General features: G+C 44.6%; 5 protein-coding genes across 11 annotated transcripts in view; 2 read left to right on the top strand and 3 right to left on the bottom strand.

The window, feature by feature from the left end:
• The first annotated feature begins 441 nt into the window (after positions 1-441).
• On the top strand, positions 442-1,164 carry LOC6555596 (39S ribosomal protein L14, mitochondrial). The gene has a single exon (XM_001982612.3). The coding sequence runs from the start codon at positions 456-458 to the stop codon at positions 1,065-1,067; it is 612 nt and encodes a 203-aa protein (XP_001982648.2). The 5' UTR covers positions 442-455; the 3' UTR covers positions 1,068-1,164.
• Positions 1,165-1,492: 328 nt separating this feature from the next.
• LOC6555595 (raf homolog serine/threonine-protein kinase Raf) lies at positions 1,493-5,026 on the bottom strand. The gene is made up of 5 exons (XM_001982611.3): positions 4,284-5,026; positions 3,164-4,134; positions 2,957-3,097; positions 2,518-2,891; positions 1,493-2,460 (listed from the first exon to the last, which is right to left on the bottom strand). The coding sequence occupies exons 1-5, from the start codon at positions 4,444-4,446 to the stop codon at positions 1,881-1,883; spliced, it is 2,229 nt and encodes a 742-aa protein (XP_001982647.1). The 5' UTR covers positions 4,447-5,026; the 3' UTR covers positions 1,493-1,880.
• LOC113564553 lies at positions 4,650-14,967 on the bottom strand. Of its 3 annotated transcripts, none has more exons than XM_026982566.1 (2): positions 14,733-14,967; positions 4,650-5,156 (listed from the first exon to the last, which is right to left on the bottom strand). In XM_026982566.1, the coding sequence occupies exons 1-2, from the start codon at positions 14,844-14,846 to the stop codon at positions 5,094-5,096; spliced, it is 177 nt and encodes a 58-aa protein (XP_026838367.1). In that variant the 5' UTR covers positions 14,847-14,967; the 3' UTR covers positions 4,650-5,093. The 3 variants fall into 3 exon arrangements, with proteins under 3 accessions (XP_026838367.1, XP_026838366.1, XP_026838368.1); XM_026982565.1 differs by lacking the exon at positions 4,650-5,156 and adding an exon at positions 14,249-14,654 and having other exon boundaries at positions 14,733-14,952; XM_026982567.1 differs by lacking the exon at positions 4,650-5,156 and adding an exon at positions 14,585-14,683 and having other exon boundaries at positions 14,733-14,962.
• Positions 10,463-13,678, top strand: LOC6555537 (probable insulin-like peptide 6). 4 transcript variants are annotated; one of them, XM_026982561.1, is made up of 3 exons: positions 10,463-11,890; positions 13,072-13,285; positions 13,358-13,678. In XM_026982561.1, exons 2-3 carry the CDS (start codon positions 13,072-13,074, stop codon positions 13,465-13,467), a joined length of 324 nt encoding a protein of 107 aa, XP_026838362.1. In that variant the 5' UTR covers positions 10,463-11,890; the 3' UTR covers positions 13,468-13,678. The 4 variants fall into 4 exon arrangements, with proteins under 4 accessions (XP_026838362.1, XP_026838363.1, XP_026838365.1 ...); XM_026982562.1 differs by lacking the exon at positions 10,463-11,890 and adding an exon at positions 12,609-12,734; XM_026982564.1 differs by lacking the exon at positions 10,463-11,890 and adding an exon at positions 12,859-12,919.
• A 1,181-nt stretch (positions 14,968-16,148) lies between the features above and the next one.
• The window catches only part of LOC6555535 (T-cell activation inhibitor, mitochondrial), a 28,379-nt gene continuing 22,876 nt past the window's right edge, over positions 16,149-21,651 (bottom strand). The window contains exons 1-2 of one of the 2 annotated variants that reach the window (XM_026982559.1): positions 17,459-17,950; positions 16,149-17,304 (exon numbers count right to left, since the gene is read on the bottom strand). In XM_026982559.1, coding sequence (XP_026838360.1) covers positions 16,231-17,304; positions 17,459-17,866 — 1,482 coding nt within the window. In that variant the 5' untranslated portion in view covers positions 17,867-17,950 and the 3' untranslated portion in view covers positions 16,149-16,230. Of the gene's footprint in view, positions 17,305-17,458; positions 17,951-21,651 lie in introns of those variants that run through there. The other variant, XM_026982560.1, reaches the window with a different exon arrangement.

The following is a 21,651-nucleotide window of genomic DNA, read 5'->3' as shown; positions in this document are numbered from 1 at the left end:
GAAATATAGTAACCAATTTTCTAACCAATGGGACTGGTCTACTTAGTCGTGTCAAATAAATAAAAACAAACGGTAGCGAAACAAACTAGCCCAAAACCGAGAGTTAATAATGCTAATAAATTATTTTTAAACAACTGCAGTTAATGCGGTGATGTATATATATATGGCATTGTATTAAACTGAATAAAATAAAAACCAGAAGTTTTATGTGGTTTTCTTTGTGCACCCGCACTTGGCGGGTAAAAATATGAGGCTGACGAGAATACCTATTTGTTTTCTTAGTGGGATTGATCGTTGTTGAAAGTCGATCGTCTAATTTTAATGGGTCAATCTTTTATAAAATAAAAACAATTTATAAAAACTTACCTTTTAACAGTAATGTTCAAATAGTCCGCCTTTAACAGCTGCGTGCTCTGTTAGGCCGTAACATCGATAACGGTGCCGAAGCGCACCATATGTTTTGCTCGGCGATATGGCAACACTGTCGCACGAGTAGAAAGAATTGTATAATTTATTTTTGTTGTGCTTCCCTTGAATTTCATGAATTAAGTATATTTGGAACTGAAAAATACCTGCGAACAATGGCGCTCCGCATACTGAAGACAGTTAGACAAGTGGCCCAACCGATGGCGGGAGCCTTGGGCGGCCAGCAAAGACAGGAGTTGATTCACACGACGCCGGCGTGCTGCGAAATCCGGAAATTGGCCCGGTTACGGGTGGTAGACAACAGCGATTTGGGAAAGAAGGCGATGGCCGAGGGCCGTCCTCCAAGGTGCATTCATGTCTACAACAAACGGGGAGTCGGCTTCATCGGAGACAAGGTGCTGGTGGCCATCAAGGGCCAGATGAAGAAGGGCATCCTCGTGGGACTCAAGCAGAACCAGAAGCCCAAACAGCCCAAATTTGATAGCAACAATCTGGTGCTCATCGATGATAATGGCAGTCCGCTGGGCACGCGAATCCATGTGCCCATTCCAACGATCCTGCGAACCATCCTCAAGGAGAAGACACTGGCCAAAGGAGCCGATTACACCAAGGTCCTGGCCATCGCCAGCAGATATGTTTAGGATACACTAGGATCCTCCGGATCACGCCTTTCTGTTGCTTAATGAATAAAGTTTATCCAACTGAATCAGTTGTGTTTCCAACTGAAAATACCACAAATGCACGGATGTTTATGAAGATAGGGTGGTGCCATAACTTAAAAACGCTTAATATCCATTGTAAATAGAATACCTAATACATAAATAATAATCTGCTCTTTTGTCCTTGACGACGCAATACTTAGATTCGTTCATATTCAAACTTAGTGAGTTTTTAAAGAAAACATTTTGAACCAATCAATAAGTATGGTTTAAATGTACAGAAAAGGGCAACTTATAACGATAAACTAAGAAGTAGTAAATGAGAATAAATAACAAATAATACCTGAATTTAATTTTCTTCGTCGTGCTGCACACCATCACTTCTCAACTCCAGAAACAACACCTTCTTTTGTAGTATCAGTATAATGTGTATAATGTAATTGCGATCAGCTAGTTTAGTTTAGTTTAGTTTCAGTAGTTTTGCCTAACGTATATAAGTTATGATGCAGTTATGTACACATGGGCGTTGCAGTTTAGTTTACAGTTTGTAGTCGTTTTGTGGTAACAGAAATGCACTTTGTCAGTTCCAAGGAAAGAAGCAAGTTTCGCTCCCGGGTCGGCAGGCAACCCATCTCTCTCTTTCTCTCTCTCTATCTATCTCTCTTTCACTTTGGTGGGCAACCAAAGCCGTCCCTTTCGCGAATCGCTTATGTACAGAGGGACAAAAACGAAAATATATATAGAAATAGGATCACTTTGATCACGCAGGATATAAGTACAGGTACAGGTCGCTGTCTAAATATTCCCAGCGCTGCCAAAGAACTGAAAGTTGTTAAAGTTCACTGGCGTTTTCGGGCTGGGCAAATACAGAAACTCATCGTTTTGCAGCTGGGATTGCGTCAAGTTCGGTTCACTGGCACTGCGATGGATTTTGGGCAATGTGCGCAGCATATTCTCCAGCATATTGAGCAGCGGCCTAAAGAGCGGTCGATCCTTGGGTGTATACTTAATGCAGTCCTCGGCCAAGCGCTTCAATGCCTGCGGCGCATCCGAGCGCACTTGACTCATATCGGGGCGCAGGAGTCCTCGTCCCACCATAAACAGGATCTGATCCTTGTTGCTAATATGACCGTAGGGCAAACACTCCGCCAACAGTTCGTACATCACGATACCAAAGGCATAAACGTCCGATTGGAAGGAGTAGGGGTTCAGCTCCTGCATGCGTATCACCTCCGGTGCCATCCACAAAATACTGCCCGTGGGTTGATTGGCTTGCTTCTCACCCGACCATCGAGTTTTCGCAGTGGCCAATCCGAAGTCGCCTATCTTCACGGAGAGATCTTCGTGCAAAAAGATGTTGTTTGACTTAAGGTCTCTGTTAAGATGAAAAATATAAATTATTTCTTGCTTGCAACGCCATACCGAAACGAACCTGTGTATGATGTTCTTGGCATGCAGGTAATCCATGCCCTGGGCCACCTGACGTCCGATATCGATCAGCGTGTTCAACTTAAACTTGGTTTCGCTGACATGGACGTGCTTGTAGAGACTACTGCCCTCGCACCACTGGGTCACAATTGCTAGCGATGGTTTGGACACACACCCCATAAAGAGGAGGATATTGCAGTGGCGCGTCTTCTTCAGCATGGCTACCTCGTTCTTAAAAGCCTGCAACTGGGCGGGACTCGGTGTCTTCACGTTGAGTGTCTTTACGGCCACGGGACCGTGCCAATGTGCGCGATAAACGGTTCCAAAGGAACCCGATCCGATGCGGGGCCCAATTAATATCTCCTCCGCCAGAATATTCTGCAGAAATAGACCATTTTTGATTATTTATGTAAATACGTGACCACACTAGCACTCTAGCTTACCCAGTTTTCCTCGGAGCTTTTGGCGTCCCTTAAAAGCAGATTCTTATTGCTCTCATCGGCGGATCTGGCCCTGGGACGATTATGCTTCAAAGTGCTCGTGGGCGACGCTTGCGTGGAGTTGGAGTGATCTGTGCAAGGATGCTGTAAGAAATGCAAGCATATGTTAAGCGAGAAAATAATTATAAAACAGCAAATCTTCGGACTCACTGGCAAAGGAGGCCTAGCCTGCATTATCAAACTGCGCTGCACTTCGCTTGTGATCGATCGGATGTTGTTAATACACACATTTGGAGCTGAATTGGATCGATCATCCTGACTGATCCGTGGCGGACGACCCTGTCGATGGTTCCCAGATGATGAAGATGGTGGCTTTGAGCTGCTGCTGCTGCCGCTGCTGCTGCACCGTCGACTGCGACTACGGCTGCTCATATTAAACCGGACAGCAGTGCCTCTGCCGGGGAAACCAACGCCATTATCCGGATTCTCGGCCAGCAGTAGCTGATAATAGCTATCCATGGGAAAGGGCTGGCACAGCATGGGCACTCTATTGGCACATCTCTGATGGAATCGGAAATTACACTGGCTACAGTAGAACCCAGTGAACAGAAGCCTTCGACAGCCCTCACAGAATACCAATGAGAAGAAGGTCTTCCGTATGATCTGGTGCTTGATGTGTGTCCTAATGGGGAACTTGTCCAGCAGCCTGACAAAGATCTCCTCCACATGCAGAGTGCCGATATCCGTGTGCCAGGGTATGATATGTCTTCCGGAATGAGTTGTGCTTACTTCGCACATATCCGGCGTCAGTTGCCGGAGTTTTAGGGCCTTCATGAGGGCATCACATAATCGAACTCCTGAAATTACCTCCACTGATGTGCGCTGTTGATTGGGCAGGTGGGCTCTCAAAAGGATCTTCGGCTGACGGGTCAAAGTTCCACATTGGCTGCCCGGCTGAGAGCCCATGCTATCGGTTAGATCGTTGCCGTGGTGCACTCGCGCCAATTGCCGTTGTTGCTGCAGGATTTGCGTTTGATTTTGATAGTGGGGTTGCTCCTTAAACCGCTCAACCAAGGAGGAGTCCTCCTGCTGATCCTGCTGGTCCTGCGAATTCAGTCGCTCCATTAGCTCCTGCTCCTTGGCCTCCAGTTCGTGGAGCTTGGAGGTCAACTCCTGGTATTCTGTGGGTAAGAATCAAAGTCGTGAGATAGATGCATACATACATACATATGTCACTTAGCTGTAGTGGGGTATTTTATAAATAGCTTATGGGTGGGCGAGGGATTTCCAAGAACCCAGGTAGTGTTCTGCTGGGCTCACAACGACTCACCTATTAAGTACATGGCTGGCGGCTCCTGCAGGTTGGCAAACTTGGCATTCAGGGCGTCGATATTCTCCCGGGTCACATGTTTGACCAACTGGACGTTGTGCAGCTCCTCGGCCAATGGATCGTATAGATCACTGTCGCCTTCGGTGGACGACTCGCTGGACATGGTGTTGCTTTATCCTATATACTTTACACTGCTGTGACCATGACCCCGAAAACGAAGAAGCCTTGACTTCTTGAAGGAAAACTCCTGCGCTTGCGTTTTAGTGGAGTTTTAATGGGTGAGCCACCCACATCCACTTCTGTGGGCGGAGGGCAGCATGACGTCCTTGACTTTTAATGGGATTTTTCGGCTCTTCCGACCTCTGCGGTATGCAATATTCCGGTTTTTCACCGATTTCGCGCTTGTATCCTTTCCAACCTTTTTTCAGTGCACCCACACACTTGCTGGCGCACGCACACACACACAAACTGCTCGTATGTACGCTATGTATGTATAATGAAGGTCAGTGTGTGCAGAAGCAGCTGAACTTGAGGATTTTCCAAAGGAGCTGCCAATCATCCGATAACACCCAGACCAGCCGGCACCGTTGTTGGGTGCCCAACAATCGCAATAGTATTGCCACTTGCTGGCCGCTCTTTATTATACTTGGGTTATAACAATTTATTTACTTTCCGCGAGTTTTACTACATTTCGACTTTTTGTTTAATCGTTATCAGGAGGCGTGATTCGGCTAGGTCAATCGATAAACGATAAAGGGTATCAGGTGCTCCGCAAAGCGAGGTTCGTGTCGTGGCTAATTGTTTATTTGCCTAGCGCTTCTTGCTTTTCGGATTAGTAATAATCTCGATTATACGGGCGGATTTAAGAGATATCTTTCGTGGGTTAAAAAGATATTGATTAGCTAAATATTTAAAGGTGAAGGCGGTATAGATGGCAGAAACCTCGATGCTTACACCGCGATGGGTTCGAATCAAGTGGCAGCCTTGACTATGGTAGCAGGTGCCAGCAAATCACCAACAGATGGCGCTACTTGGCGCAAAATTTGAATGAAAGGCCACTTTTGGTCGCTTAAAATATCACTTATCCTTATTAAGATGGGTCTTTGAATTGCTGTGTTAGGTTCATAAAAGCTTTGCAAAGGATCCCTGATTGAGATGGCAAAAGAACCGAACAACAACTAATTCAGATTGCAGTGGAGATTACCCATAATAATTGTAAAAAAGCGGCCACGTGGGAATCGAACAGATTGCAAGATTGAATGATTGGAACCGGGTCACACCGATACCCTTGTGCTCCTTCTTTCCCCGTGAAACGGCAAGAGGAATCACTGAGGAATACTATAGATCATCTGGCCGTTCAGCTCTAATCGCAAGCAAATCAGCTTTAATTGTTATTGCGACTATTTGTAAAATTGTTTACAATCTGAATTCGCATAATTATATAAAATATGCATGACAAACAGTGCGTTTCGAAATGACAAGATCATGGGAGCAGATAGCAACCAAGAATTGTTTTTACTCAGCTACTATGAATCGTACTGTCGCCAGAATTGATGTCAGTTTATACTCGCAGATTGTTTTCAATTGTGTATATATATATATGTGCATATATGTATATATGTATTTCACGTTTCGCTTTTTGGTCAATGATTAATTGATGAAAATGATTGAAATGCGGTTAATGATTTATTTTGAAATCGCACTTCTAATCGCACACTTGCGTACAAACATAATACATATGTACATATATATGTATAAATGGACGGTGTAGTAAGTCGGGCATATAGTAAACTCGACTCTGTTTACAAGTCGGGACCACGCGCCGTATAAGTGATTCGCCCGCTGGCTTCTGTTTCACGGGAAATGGAAAAGCTCGGGTGAAAGTTCATCGGGACACACCGTTTTTGATGGGTGCAAAGTCCCCATATTCTCGCCACTTTCTGGTGGCACTGCGAGAGGGAGGGGTGGGGGTGTGGTGGGGGGTTTCAAGGTCACCAGCCGGCCAGACGGATGGTAGACGTCGCCCCAACTCCCGATTTCCGACTCCAGATGGCCGACCCCCGCAGATTACGAATACGAAGACGGCTGCGAAGTCGGACTCTCTGACTCTCTGGGAAAAACAGATTAGAGATGGGATTTGTGGGTCAGTGGTTCCTATTTCATTGACGGATGAACTGAAATCGAGCCAACCTTGAAGTGCCGCGTAAACAAACAGTTTCAGCTCATAGTGCTTCTACTGAATTCCACTCCCTAGACTTGCGAATTCCTCGAAGGATGCCAGCCTTAACCTATGTACCTCTCGCTACTTTATCAACACTCTCCATGCGATTTTAGTTCTTCGCTTTCGATTCGATGTTGCTACTTGTCCGCGAATTCGGTTAAATGCCCTGTACCTCATGATGTACCTCATTATTTATTTGGGCGTCCGCAACTCACGTTGAGTGCTCGGTTTATAAATTTAGAAATTGAATTTATGGGCTGAATTAAGGAAATCACTTTGAGACCCTAGTTGACTGTCCACTTTCGGTGTTGAACTGAGTTCAAGGTCCCTTTGCTTGCTCGCCGCTTCGACGGGTTCAAATCCAGTTCAGCACTCCTTGAACCAGAGAGTTTTGTGTGCCAACCGTTGACCTTGAGGCCGCCCAGCCGATTGCAGTTCATTGGCAGCTGGGAAAAGCAACCAAATCAACCAACCTGCCGCCCCAAAGTACAGGCCAACCAGAACTATGCCCAACAAATGTGTGTCTATGCCCGCTGGTGGCTGCTACTCTCGATTGTTGCCCTACGCTCTTCATCCCAAACAGCAAGCACCCACTTCGCCAACCACCACCCACCACCCACTTCGCCACCCACCACCCACAGCATCAGCCAACAGCGCAACATGCGATTGTTGTTGCCTTTTTGGGGTCGTTGGCGACAGTTTATTGACATCGGGCGATAATTTCGTGAGCTGTTTTTTTGGCTCGACACGCCAGTGAAAAAAGAAAAAAAGAAGGAGGAAAAAAGAACAGATTCTTGAATATTTAAGTGCGAATTGAAATGGACATCAAATATGCAAAGGTGTGTTACCAACTTACACGCAGGGCAAGTTTGTAAATCAGCCCTTGCGGATACCATTTTACTTATTTATTCATTTATTAATTCATTTATGCATGCTCAGGCAACCGCAGCTTTAATTACTCAGAGTCAGCACACAAAGTGTTAGTTACTTTTGGGTAGTTAAAGTTAGTGCGAAATCCAAGTTACAATTTAAGCTAAACTGCGCGTATTGTGCAGCAATAAAACATAATTTCGCTGCATCAACAATTCATTTTAATTCATTCATTACGGAAATACACTGCAGCATTTTATGAGGAACTCCCCCATTCAGGAATTTCGCATTAGAGCCAGTTCGATGGAACTTGCTGCTTAATTGCAAAGTTCAATTCGCTAGAATGGGCATTTGAATTGTTATTGCACTTGTTTCCCTTTGCCCGTACACAGCGATTGCAGACTGTTGTCGCCGCTGTCTAGGCTTTTGGTATCAACAACAAACCTCCTCCACGCTTCTGGGTCAATAATCTGCGTCTGAGCAACAGCTTCGTGCTGCGAAATGCGAGCTGGGAGCTGGGAGCTGTGAGCTGTGAGCTATAGATTCGCGATGTCTTGGCGTTGGCGCCCGATCGCAGATGTCAATCAATGAAGATCCAATTTTAGCACAAGTAAACAATATTCGCTGCCGCGTGGGAAGTGGGGGCTCGGGGGATTGGCGGATGGGGGACTGGGGGCTGGGAGCTGGGCTGTTCTGGTGCTTGTAGTGGGAGGCAGACCTGAGGCGCCCCCCACTTGCGGCTTATCTGCAGCACTGGCTAGAGGAAAAAAACCAAGGGGCCGCTCTGGGCGCTTTCGCCGCTCACAGTTAGGATCGGTTTATCCAAAATACCCATATCCAATCACCTGTCTTGGGCAAATCAATTGGGCAAATCGCAGCGCATCTGCTTTGCTAGTCATGATTCAGCAGCGGTTTTCCAAGCTGAAAAAGGGGTATGCATATTTAGGCATACTAGCCATTCGAAGCGTTGACCCTGACGTGGCATGCAGCCCGTGGCGGGTCTGCCCACCTTGGACTCTGCCCCGCATTGCGTATTGCGTATTGCCCAAGCCACTGGGATCCGAACGCTCGGTCCCGATCTCGCCGATCCTCCAATACACAATACACACGCCCATTTTCAATCGCCGCCTCCGGTAGTCCCTCCCCAAAACAACCAGATGGCACGGCTACACACGGAGAAAATGCCAGGCCGAAGTTTGGCAGCAAGATAGCAGCTGCAAGTGTGTGCGCCCATGGTTGTTCAAAGGATCAAAGGATTGAAATCACACATGTACATTGATATGTGGCAAATTTGGATAGGTACTTTCGTGCTATTTCTCTCAGTGTGTACAAGTCTTGGCTTATCTACCGCGATGACTTAGCACACAGTGCCCCCTGCCCCTATCGCTATGCGCCGTCTCCTTCTCGCCTTACTCATCTCTCTCGCTCTCTCCCTCTCTCGCTGTCTCTTTCTCCACCGCTCTGTTGTTGTTTTCCCCGTCGAAGTGCCAAGAGTAATGCTAAAAATAGGGATCTTTTACTTTGAATTGAAACTAGATCACGACGAATTCACGTTGGCGTTGTTTACGGATTTTTCACTGACGGACGGGCGTTCCCAACGTACCGCCCCCCGCGCGCCCACTGACCCGTACCGCCCCCTTTTGGGCTGCCCCATCGGCTTCCGTTCTTCGTCTTCATCTTCATGCAGTCGCAGTCGCAGTTCCAGCAACAAAACATCAACAAGCTTATCGCCGAATCATTATCTGCAAGCCAAGCCAAGCCACTCGAAGCCCAAGACCCCGTAAACAGGGTATATCTGGTCGTATATAGGGTAGGGTACTCCCAGAGTTTCGCACCTATGTAAACTGCTTCTATCTCCAATTATTGATTAACAAATAGATTGGGAAATCGCCAAGTGCAGTTTTGCAAAAGGTAATCAATCCCGCAAGCAACAGCAATCAACGTTTTGGCCAAATGTCAGTTAAACTCGTGAAAATTGGGGGCAAGGGTTGCGGAAACCACGTGAATCAAATAGTTGTGTATGTACATATGTACGTATGTAGTTTGGAGTCATCTAAGCGATGTGAACTTTGTCGCTTTGACGAGGCGGCAGCGTTAATAAGGAAAATGAAAATCAACAAGTGCATACACATGTACATACGTACATTTGTATATGGAGCGTGGACTGGATGCTGCTTTTCCACTGATGGATTCACTCTATTTATTGTTGTTGTGCTGTGTATTGTTGCTGTGTGCATTTGTCACACACACACACACACACACACACGCACATGCACACCCACACATGCGGTGATTGTGTGTGTACTTTGTTCAAAGGCGATCTTATTAATATGATTATTCCATTGTATGCTTATACAGTCCGACATTCCTAAGCCGAACTATCAGCATCCCCTGCTATATTTGGGAGCCTCGATTTCCCGACATTCCGCCATCTGACTCATTTTCCGATGAATATATTGTGCGATAATCGCGTTCCCTAAATTTGCAAACTCACCAGCAGGATGTCAACAATCAAAAACGCAATGCTAGCGAAAACGGGAACCGGCTGATAGTGCTGATATACATACATATGTACATATGTATGTATGACTAGTTTTGTACTATTGCCTCTAGGCGAAGCTTAAGCAATTGGAGTTTAGATTTAGGGTAATGGGGAGAAAAGCAGTGGGCATGAAGTTATTACTTTGGATAAACGATCTGAAGTGGCGTTCTCTGGGCAGCCCGTACATCTTGACCCACAAAAGTTCGGCGTACTGACGTTGGCCTGTATTAATGCTCTCAAACACTCGCACACTCGCACACCCGCACACAAACACACTCACACACCCGCAAACACTCGGCCCCACGGTGACCCAAAGTTGATTGAATGTGTCATGGCCGGCAAATTGTTTAATTTTAAGCATTTGTTTGCGCTTACTGTGTTTTTTTTTTGTGTTTTCCTTTTCGCAAGACACTGGACTTTGCTTCCAGTGGCTGCCATCTCGCTCGCTCTTCCACCTGCAGTCCACGTGCTACGCATTCGCTGCATCTTGCCCTCTCACTCGCACGCGCGTAAAGTGAGACTTCGTTTTGCGCTGGCGTCGCGGCAACGGTTCTTTTCCAATTCGGCTGTGAAACAACGAAGAACGTTCTTCCGAGCGAGCGAAGAATTCGCTAAGAGTGCACTTAAAAGCGTGCAAAGCGGAAGAAAGTCAGTGCGAAGAACGGTCCAGGCAAAAAAAGGAGCGAGTAGAGTTCGTGACGAGTGCAATCAAAAGTGCAAGATCCAGCGACTGGAAGTGAGGAAGCGGGGCACGTTCTTTCGAGCGAAGAACGGGTGGAAGTGAATGAAAGTGGTGGAAGAAAGTCGCGAGGGAGGGTGGTGGCGATAAGGCACCATCTAATTATAGATCCCAACTGGTGGTCTAAAAATAAACAAGCGCAAACAACAGCAAACAATTGGAGAGCGTATCAAACAGCTGTTGCATTCGGATTCGGGAATCGGATTCGGATTCGGATTCTACTCTCTCCCGGAGAAAGAGATAGAGATAAGGACGTGCAGAGTGTGAGAGAGAGAGGGAGCGAGATAGAGAGAGCCAGCCCAGCGGCACATGAGCGCACAGTGAGAGTGAAAGAGACAGCGGCAGTGGCAGTGGCAGAGGGAGGGAGAGGGAGATTGGAATACGAGATACTCCGAAGAAAACGGCAGCTTTACGTTCCAGCACCCAAGCGGTCAGCTTCCAAAAGCGTTTCCAATTCCAAGCCAGTCGCAACGTCAGCGGAATACCGCTACAATTCGCATACTCAGTCGACTGCCCTCTCACTCACTCACTCCACTCACACACTTACTCACTCACTCACTCACTCACTCACTCCTTCTCCTGCGGTCCGAGACGTATACCCGCACTCTTCTGTTCCTGCCACAATACTTCACGCGATGCAACAACAACTGGCGGACGCAGCAGCAGCAGAGAACGCAGCAGCCGCAACAGCAGTCGAAAAGGCAGCAGCCGCATCAGAAGTTAACCACTTGCTCGATTTTCCACGCTCCGAACGCCAAACGATTTTAAAAGGACATTGATCGATCCGATCCTCAATCGCAAGCCTCACGGATATTTATCAATTCGCCATTTGAATTATTTTTTTTTGCACGTAATAACCCCAGAAGCCTTGAACAACCCAAACAAATCCCACCAGAAAACCAGAAAAGATAGTTAACCCTTATTTTTAGTCGCTTTGTTTTGTTTTTTTCGTCAATTGATTGTGATTTTGAAACTGTGTGATCGCAAAAGAAAATCTGCAAATTAGCAAAAAAGAAAGTTCCTTAAGCAAGTGATAATCGGATAGAAACTCTAAAGACAAAAAAGGAAAGGAAGCGCCGGAGCAAAAGAGACACAAAACAGCAAACCAAGCACTATAAAAAGTCAACGAAATCAAACAAAACCCAAATATCACAAGCACCTTAGTCATTCGTCATCGTGGACCACTGAGGAAACTAATTGATACGGCAAAAACAAGGATCAAACGGCATGCAAACGTAAGTTTATGTATGGCAAATGGTTTAGATTGTATTCATATGGTTATGTCTCAGTGGAAAATCGGGGGGTATTAATCATGTTACTATATAGAAACGGATTTTCTAAGAAACACGTTTAGAGTCAGTTCAGCATAAGACGATTATCGTGCGGCTCCCAGAACTTTCTTATCCCACTTGTTTCTCGCGCGACTTTCAAGAAAAACAAGAACATAACGCATTTCCCCTGGAATCCCCAAGGATCTATTGCTATACGTGTAGGAAAGTCGCAGAAGATTACAATGTGGGCTGTACGAACGCAGCCCTTCAAGGATGTAAGAAGTGTAAGATCACAAGCTCTTGAACCAGCCAATCGCTAGATTGACACAAAGACAGCCTTAACCTCTTCTCGATTCTTATCACGATAGAAACAAAACGCGAGCCGGGATCGCTTCTGCCCAAGGAAATGAAAACAAACAAACAAACAAAACACCCAACCAACCAACCAACCAAACAGCCGAAATCAGCCAAGTGGTGTGCGACATTTACATACATCTATGTGTACATACAACACAGCCATGTACTCGTATATCGCTGTGAAAAACCGAAAGCGACAGAAGTGGAAAAACATTGAACCACATACTATATATAGAGTGTGGCTGGAAACCGAGTTTCCAAAGTAGAGTCATAAAAGCAAACAATAACAATAACACAAACAGAGACTGAAACTGAAACTGAAACAGAAACAGAAACACAAGCCACATGGGGCATATGCCCCACGACCAGAGTCACTTCGACTCTCTGATTGTGTATAAAAAGAACTCATGTTCCAAATGATAAGTGGGGAGCCCAGCAAGGCGGCAAATCGGTGGGTTATTTTTAAACACTGAAGTTTATGTAAATATATTTCCTGGCCAGCCCAGACACAAACAATAACAGAATCGAATCGAATCGAATCGAATCGAATGGAAAATACAATAATATTTGAGCGCAAATGCTGATAAGGGACCCAGCCAAGAAACCCCAGACGCGTGTGCGAGGCGGAAGAGAGTGGGGAGTTATCTGCTCGGTTCCGAGGAACTGTGTCCTTTGGCGGGGCCAAACAGGTTTTGGGGGCTTCGGGCTTGGGCTGCTCCATATGGACACTTGCCTCACAAGGCTGGCCATACACATGTGTGACATCTAACAATCTGGGCCCATTGCAGATGATTCCCGAAGTGGCGACCACCAAAGTCCTGCTAGTCCTGGCCACCGTGCTCGCTGTGGCGGCGCTGATCAGCAGTTGGGTGCCCCAGGTGGCGGGCAGTCCACTCGCACCTGTGGAATACGAGCAGAGACGCACGATTTGCTCCAATGGCCTCAGCGATTTGATACAGAAGATATGCGTGGGCGGAACGGTGGCTCTCGGCGATGTTTTTCGTAAGTCAAACGCTTAACCTTTGATTATTGAATTCTTAAACGACCTCTGACCTATACGCATCTCCTCCGCAGCCAACAGTTTTGGGAAGCGCAGGAAGCGCGACATGCCGAACGTGACCGATTTGTGCTGCAAGCCAGGTGGATGCACCTACAGGGAGCTCTTGCAGTACTGCAAGGGATGATGTAGTAGCCACACCCACCAGCCACCAGCCACCACCCACCACCCACCTCCACCACACCCCTCCACTGCAACCCACTCCACACCACTCCATCATTCGTAATCCCTAAGATATGAAGCGCAAGCAGCAGTCTTCCCTAGAGTTTACTAAGTATATATTACTAATTTAACTATACACTAACTCAATTCTGTACAATAAAAGAAATTCGAAATGAGCGAGAGTCGAGTAAAAGTAGTAAGATTCTGTAGTAGTATCTGTCACATGGATTCAAAACTAGCTGGCATTTTGTCATTTTCCGCTCCAATTTTTGGGCATTTACCAAGACGAACCCATTCACCCCCTTCATTAGACCCCTTCATTGTGGGCCACACAAGTTCGCACTGCGAAATCTATTCAGATTGACACTCGAAGAGATTGCCAGGGTTTCGGGGTCTCCAGTTTGGGCCATTCAACATTCACATTCAACAAGCACCCCTTGCGAATGGCCATTGGACATTGGCCACCCCATTTAAATTGAAAGGCAGGCGTAAAACCTTTGCAAAGGACACTCGCAGGCTGAACAGCGTCGAGTATTCGAGTATGGGGTCAAATGGTGATGAGATGACTGCAAATTAGATAACAAACGCTGACGATGATGATTTTAATGATGGCGCAAATCAGCCACACATGGCAGTGAGTATCCCTCGACACCCTTAACCCATTTTCAGCTGGAAATCTCCATGGAGACAAGTGTGCTCGGCTTCCTCGCTCAGGAAAATGAAAAATCGAATGAACCGTCCTTTGCTTCGGGTTTTAGTAAAAAAATGGTACAAATGTTTATTGATTTGCAGTTTCATAATGCTTTAGACTAAAAGAGCGTGACAAAATGTCTAGTACAAATGCAGCATTCGCATTTTGCTACGATAAATAATTTGGCAGAACTTTGGAAGTCCGTGATAATGAAATAGCTGTGCTGATTTCTACATAACCGGGTTCAAGGCTATTCGATTAATCAGTTAGTAAAATTCGCATGCGCTAAGAATTTTCAATTTATGCCTGAATTGGGCTCGGCTGATAAAGCCATTTTGATCTTGCTAGTTGTGATACTCGGAACCATGGGATCGCCCACTGATATTTGCTTTGGAATTTGAGGGCTCAGTGGCATTGGGCGGGCACTTGGACGATGTTAGGGGTAGAGGTTTCCTGATGCTCTGCTTGGGGATAGGGGATACGGTGGTTTCTGGTTTTAAATTGAACGCGAATTCTTGCCACCATGGATTAGCACTCACCTGAATCCTGGACAGAACCCAATTGGCCTTGTCCATTATGGGCAAGTTGCATCGCAGGACCTTGCCAACGTCGCGCAGTTGTACCACCCACTGGTTTAGTTTAGCCCTGGCCATTATATTGAATATGTCGAACGAAACTGAAAAGCGAGAGAAATTTAGTAGTACTGGGAGGTGTGCTCTGGATGAGAACAGAACTGTAACTGAGCTGGAATGGGCCGACTCCGAGCCACTGGGCTTTGACAGTTGGATTTGGATAGTCCATGACCTACTTGATTGTACCATTTCGCATTGAAATTAACGATTGCTTCGATTCGGCTCTAATATTCTGTGCATACAGATAGCTGCTCAACCGGAAGCGGTATAAGCATGTGTTTATGTTTCCTGTACGGGAAAGATCCTCCGTATTTGAAAATTATACACGATGCCTTATGGCAAATGAAAACGGAAAAGGACTCTCCGCCCAGTGGACACTCAACGCACAATGTGGGTCGGCGGAGGTGGATGACAACGTCTGGAAATCGAGAGGTCCTGAAGTGGGTTGGGGGAAGGCCACGAAGGATAAGCGACACCAGACAAACATCGCCGGGCTTGGGTCTGCAGTTCCATCCCCATGCCCATCGCTCGACATTGATGGAGCGAAGCCATGGAACATTAGCTAAATCTTACAGAAATTTCGCACAATGTGCGGGGCACCGGGACTTCGACCCCTCCCAACCCCGACCATTCCACTCCCCATTCCACTCGCCCCTTGACGGGGTTGCAAGGGAAAACATAGCTCAAAGGGTCGTCGTGCACAGCGAAAAATTCGCAGCAGCAAGCGCAGTACTAAAAATGCTCTTAGTTTCAACAACGAGGTAAAATAAGTTCTAGCTGACCTACTAAGCGCTTAAATGCTCCACTCTGGCAGTCACTGAAACAAGCGTTCGTATATCCTGCTAATCAGGATAACCAGCTCTCCGATAGCTTTTCTCTATCTGCAGGGATGCGATGGCTGCAAGTGGGTAGTGTCAACAGAAGTCGCACAGGGACACGTTCAACCCCAGAAAAGTACAGGAAAATGCCAGTCAGCCAGGCAAGAGTTGCGTACTCTGGTTGAGTCCTGTTTGTGTGCTCTCTTAGCAGAATGCCGTCTATTTATGCATTTAGTTTGCCCCAAAAAGCCCAAGGAATGTAATGAACCAAGAAGGAAATCCAGCTGGAAAGCCTAATGTAGCAAAATATCAACCCAAACCCAAGGGCGCACAATAAAAATTACCTGAATAAACAATGATTTGAGCTGACTCAGAAACACAGAACAATCAAATAACCAGGATCAACCGAAGTAGTAAATAAACAATTGCAATCGATCAGGAGCGTAGCCAAAACAGGAGGCTCAACTTAGACTCAAGTAGAAATAAAAAGCATAAAACCAAAAGGTTGAACATTCAAGCATAAGCCAAAACTTATCAATTTATCTACCAATCTATGCAATTTCAGTGGCACAACTCAACGGGACTCGCTACTTCTCGCGGGACATGAAGTCCCAGGGAATGCAGACGATGCCATCGGTGGGCACTGACCAATAGTTCGTGATGTGCAGACTGAGACCGCGACAGGATTTGACGCCACTCTGAAGCAAATGCCGTATGGCCAGGACCATTTTGTCCGGCGTTACGGAGTCGTCCTTGCTGAGTCGCTGCAGGCCCAGTTCCTCCTGGCACTGTCGCCACAACTGCCGCTCCACCTGGATGTCCCTGCGATAGCGACTGAATCGCCCACTGGCCACGTCCAAGTTGCGGCATATGAACTCCACCAGATCGGGGCCGGAGCAGGAGGCGGGGGCCAAGAAGAGACCCGTTTGGCTGACCTTCGGTGTATCGCTGTCCGGCACAATGGCCAGCTGATGGTCCTGCAGCGATGCCGGCAGCTCTTGGACACTCTCCTCCAGCTTCAGGTGCTCGCTGACCGCCCGGATGACGCGCCTCAAACTGCCCGCATAGGCACGTGCCTCACAGCCCGGCTCCGGCACCCGACGCCTCTCTATCCGGATGCCCAGGAGCACAGCAGACAGGGCTTTCTCGTACAGGGGCACCAGCCGCAGTTGCTCCTCGTGCAAGCGCATCTCGGCGAGGAAGGCCAGCCATCCCGAGGGGGAGTCGCCCGAAAAGAGCATCACATCGCCCTCCAAACTAATGCCAGTGTACGGTGCAAAGACCACGAACCGATTCCGAAGGGCACCCAGGTGTGCGGTGACCTTGGGATCCTCGGCCAAACCCTTGAGGCTGCTGAGGCAGTCGTGATAGCGTTCCATGTTGCAGCCGCAATCGTAGCGCGTTCCCCGTATGCCCAGCAACTGGACCAAGGCGCCTTCGATGCCCTCGATTTTGCTGCGCAGGGTCGTGACTTCCGAGGCCTGGGAACGTGCCAGGGCCTGACGCATCCAGGTTTCCAGGGAGTGCTCCCGTTGGGCATCCCTAAACAGCTCCCTCAGGGCACTCAAGTTCTTCTGCACTGGCGCCTGGGGCGGTCTCACCCTTTCCCTCACCGGCTCCTTTCTCAGCACTTTTCCGAGCTCCTTTTCCATCTCCTGGCCCTGCGAGGAAGGAAAGGGTTGCACGGATAGTATGAAATCTATATGTTTGCAACAAGTCGAAGAAGCCTCATGTATGGGTGTGCAAAACTACGCCGTAAAATAACTTTTTGGTTTCGAATTACTACCGAACCTAAAAATATTCATGCGCTTTTACCCGCTTTATTTGCTCCTGCTCCTGCTCCTTGTCCTTCGGCAGCAGCTTGCAGGACCTCAGAATCTGCCTAATCACCGCCCTGGGATCCAGCAGACTCCGGTCCACCTGCACCCTCACCAATCGACTAACCACCTGACCACCGGCCGCCTCCGAGCCCGAGGGTATGTAGAACTCCAACTGGCCATCGGGCGGTAGACAACTACCCGATGTCCCACTCAGGGATTCCAGGTGGGAGCAGAGCAGACGCAGTGACTCCTCGTTGACCCGCTTCTCAGCCGGATTGTGAGCGAGGCTATCCGTCTGAATGGCCTGGTAGAACGGACGGAGTGCGGTGACCAAGTCCGTGCTCAGCAGACGACGACAATAGTCGACAATCCTGCGAGGAGCCAGGAAGCGCAGTGTGACCATTTTAAGTGCTGCCAAGTAGTACGAATTTTGAAAACTAGAAAAATTGTGGTATCTCCAGCTGGAGCTGACAAATTTCGCAATGAACTCCAGACCGCACACGAACCAAAACAAAAAACAAATAAATATCAAAAAGCATATACACACTAAAGCATTCATTTATATTTACCAACTTTTTGCGCAAACACCTAGCAGAAAATGCAAAATTCTGCACCTGCATATGTGTACAGCAAACAGATGAAGTTTTTCACAAAAAAAAATTAACTCTAGTTGCCCCGAGTGGTAAGCAGAGAAACTGCTGTTCTACAGTTACCAGTGTGTGTTAAAAATTAAATTGGGAAAAGGGAACATTGCGGCAATCCCACAACCCGCATGAAGCCCTCCCTTCATTCAAAGCGTTGAATGCAGAAGCAAAAAAACTTTGGCACACAAAACACGCACACGAAGTGCTGCCGTAAGCTAACCCCATAAAGTTGGTATTTGTTGAGAATAGATGTATATTTTGGAATAACCATCATTTCTAGAGTTAAGTATGCTCGCCATCGCCTTTGAAAAAAGGCCCATAATGCATCGTAAGCGTTGCAATTTAGTCCTGATACCTCAGCACTCCTTAGCAATCCGATATAAACTAACAGTGGACTGTCCACTGCCCTTTACGAACATCAATTACCAAAGTTAGCCAGAGTTTGGATGTATCTGAAAGATACCGAAAGGTTCCAGCGGCTGTATGGCATTGAATTGGGAACAGAGCCAGATCGAATTGTGGCACGCTTGACTGTAGCTATAACAGCAGTAATAACCACCAGAAAGCCACTCGCAGCGCAAGTAACAAGGGTAAAATACTGCATCTCCAGCAGCTGTGGAACATTTAGCAGCGTTGCTGCAACACGCACTCTCGCGCCCTCTCTTTCTAGCCCCTCTCCCTCGCACAAGACAGAATGCTATAGTCGAGTTCCCCGACTATCAGATACCCGTTACTCAGCTAGTGGAAGTGCAAACGAGAAATTTCAACATTTTCTGGAATATCGGTAGAAATTGGGGGTTAGTCCGATTTAGATTAGTTCAGTTATGGAGATTAGAAGTTCGGCCTTAGGACATTTTTTGATTTTTTCGAATTTCTATTTCTTCATATATCAAAAAAATTAAAAAAAAATAAATTTCCAAATTTGAATGCAGATTTTTAGAGAATTGCGCCAGAAACATTTAGAGGTATGCCACTTTAAAATCCGATTAATATAAGTTGAGTTATGGAGATTAGAACTTCAGCCTTGGGACGTTTTTTAATTTTTTCGAATTTCTACAACATCATATATCAAAAAAATTAAAAAAAAAAAATTATTAAATTTGAATGCAGATTTTTAGAGAATTGCGCCAGAAACATTTAGAGGTATGCCACTTTAAAATCCGATTAATATAAGTTGAGTTATGGAGATTAGAAGTTCAGCCTTGGGACGTTTTTTAATTTTTTCGAATTTCTACAACATCATACATTAAAAAAATTACAAAAATATGAAAAAAAAAAAATTTCCAAATTTGAATGCAGATTTTTAGAGAATTGCGCCAGAAACATTTAGAGGTATGCCACTTTAAAATCCGATTAATATAAGTTGAGTTATGGAGATTAGAAGTTCAGCCTTGGGACGTTTCTTAATTTTTTTTGAAGTTCTACATCATACATCAAAAAAATTACAAAAATATGAAAAAAAAAAATTTTTCCAAATTTGAATGCAGATTTTTAGAGAATTGCGCCAGAAACATTTAGAGGTATGCCACTTTAAAATCCGATTAATATAAGTTGAGTTATGGAGATTAGAAGTTCAGCCTTGGGACGTTTTTTAATTTTTTCGAATTTCTACATCATATATCAAAAAAATTAAAAAAAAAAATTATTAAATTTGAATGCAGATTTTTAGAGAATTGCGCCAGAAACATTTAGAGGTATGCCACTTTAAAATCCGATTAATATAAGTTGAGTTATGGAGATTAGAAGTTCAGCCTTGGGACGTTTTTTAATTTTTTCGAATTTCTACATCATACATCAAAAAAATTACAAAAATATGAAAAAAAAAATTTTTCCAAATTTGAATGCAGATTTTTAGAGAATTGCGCAAGAAACATTTAGAGGTATGCCACTTCAAACTCCGATTAATATAAGTTGAGTTATGGAGATTAGAAGTTCAGCCTTGGGACGTTTTTTAATTTTTTCGAATTTCTACAACATCATACATTAAAAAAATTACAAAAATATGAAAAAAAAAAATTTTTCCAAATTTGAATGCAGATTTTTAGAGAATTGCGCAAGAAACATTTAGAGGTATGCCACTTTAAAATCCGATTAATATAAGTTGAGTTATGGAGATTAGAAGTTCAGCCTTGGGACGTTTTTTAATTTTTTCGAATTTCTACATCATACATCAAAAAAATTACAAAAATATGAAAAAAAAAAAAATTTCCAAATTTGAATGCAGATTTTTAGAGAATTGCGCCAGAAACATTTAGAGGTATGCCACTTTAAAATCCGATTAATATAAGTTGAGTTATGGAGATTAGAAGTTCAGCCTTGGGACGTTTCTTAATTTTTTTTGAAGTTCTACATCATACATCAAAAAAATTACAAAAATATGAAAAAAAAAAATTTTTCCAAATTTGAATGCAGATTTTTAGAGAATTGCGCCAGAAACATTTAGAGGTATGCCACTTTAAAATCCGATTAATATAAGTTGAGTTATGGAGATTAGAAGTTCAGCCTTGGGACGTTTTTTAATTTTTTCGAATTTCTACATCATACATCAAAAAAATTACAAAAATATGAAAAAAAAAATTTTTCCAAATTTGAATGCAGATTTTTAGAGAATTGCGCAAGAAACATTTAGAGGTATGCCACTTCAAACTCCGATTAATATAAGTTGAGTTATGGAGATTAGAAGTTCAGCCTTGGGACGTTTTTTAATTTTTTCGAATTTCTACAACATCATACATTAAAAAAATTACAAAAATATGAAAAAAAAAAAATTTCCAAATTTGAATGCAGATTTTTAGAGAATTGCGCCAGAAACATTTAGAGGTATGCCACTTTAAAATCCGATTAATATAAGTTGAGTTATGGAGATTAGAAGTTCAGCCTTGGGACGTTTCTTAATTTTTTTTGAAGTTCTACATCATACATCAAAAAAATTACAAAAATATGAAAAAAAAAAATTTTTCCAAATTTGAATGCAGATTTTTAGAGAATTGCGCAAGAAACATTTAGAGGTATGCCACTTTAAAATCCGATTAATATAAGTTGAGTTATGGAGATTAGAACTTCAGCCTTGGGACGTTTTTTAATTTTTTCGAATTTCTACAACATCATACATCAAAAAAATTACAAAAATATGAAAAAAAAATAAATTTCCAAATTTGAATGCAGATTTTTAGAGAATTGCGCAAGAAACATTTAGAGGTATGCCACTTTAAAATCCGATCAATATAAGTTGAGTTATGGAGATTAGAAGTTCAGTCTTGGGACGTTTTTTAATTTTTTCGAATTTCTACAACATCATACATCAAAAAAATTACAAAAATATGAAAAAAAAAAAAATTTCCAAATTTGAATGCAGATTTTTAGAGAATTGCGCCAGAAACATTTAGAGGTATTCCACTTTAAAATCCGATGAATATATGTTGAGTTATGGAGATTAGAAGTTCAGTCTTGGGACGTTTTTTAATTTTTTCGAATTTCTACAACATCGTACATCAAAAAAATTACAAAAATATGAAAAAAAAAAAAATTTCCAAATTTGAATGCA

This window comes from Drosophila erecta, unplaced genomic scaffold, assembly GCF_003286155.1.
Source record: "Drosophila erecta strain 14021-0224.00,06,07 unplaced genomic scaffold, DereRS2 tig00000126-arrow-pilon, whole genome shotgun sequence".
Classification (NCBI taxonomy): domain Eukaryota; kingdom Metazoa; phylum Arthropoda; class Insecta; order Diptera; family Drosophilidae; genus Drosophila; species Drosophila erecta.
Note: the sequence above shows the minus strand (reverse complement) of the source record. Positions and strands in the feature narration are given on the sequence as shown.

Bases quoted from the DNA above. Each gene is read 5' to 3' on its own strand.
- LOC6555596 (XM_001982612.3), top strand. From the start codon at position 456: ATGTTTTGCTCGGCGATATGGCAACACTGTCGCACGAGTAGAAAGAAT.
- LOC6555595 (XM_001982611.3), bottom strand. From the start codon at position 4,446: ATGTCCAGCGAGTCGTCCACCGAAGGCGACAGTGATCTATACGATCCA. The intron at 3,098-3,163 runs GTGAGTCCGAAG...CATTTCTTACAG, and splicing joins AGGCTAGGCCTCCTTTGCCA to CATCCTTGCACAGATCACTC. The intron at 2,892-2,956 runs GTAAGCTAGAGT...CTATTTCTGCAG, and splicing joins AAAGCTCCGAGGAAAACTGG to AATATTCTGGCGGAGGAGAT.
- LOC6555537 (XM_026982561.1), top strand. From the start codon at position 13,072: ATGATTCCCGAAGTGGCGACCACCAAAGTCCTGCTAGTCCTGGCCACC. The intron at 13,286-13,357 runs GTAAGTCAAACG...TCTCCTCCGCAG, and splicing joins GGCTCTCGGCGATGTTTTTC to CCAACAGTTTTGGGAAGCGC.
- LOC113564553 (XM_026982565.1), bottom strand. From the start codon at position 14,846: ATGGCCAGGGCTAAACTAAACCAGTGGGTGGTACAACTGCGCGACGTT. The intron at 14,655-14,732 runs GTGAGTGCTAAT...ATCCCCAAGCAG, and splicing joins GGGTTCTGTCCAGGATTCAG to AGCATCAGGAAACCTCTACC.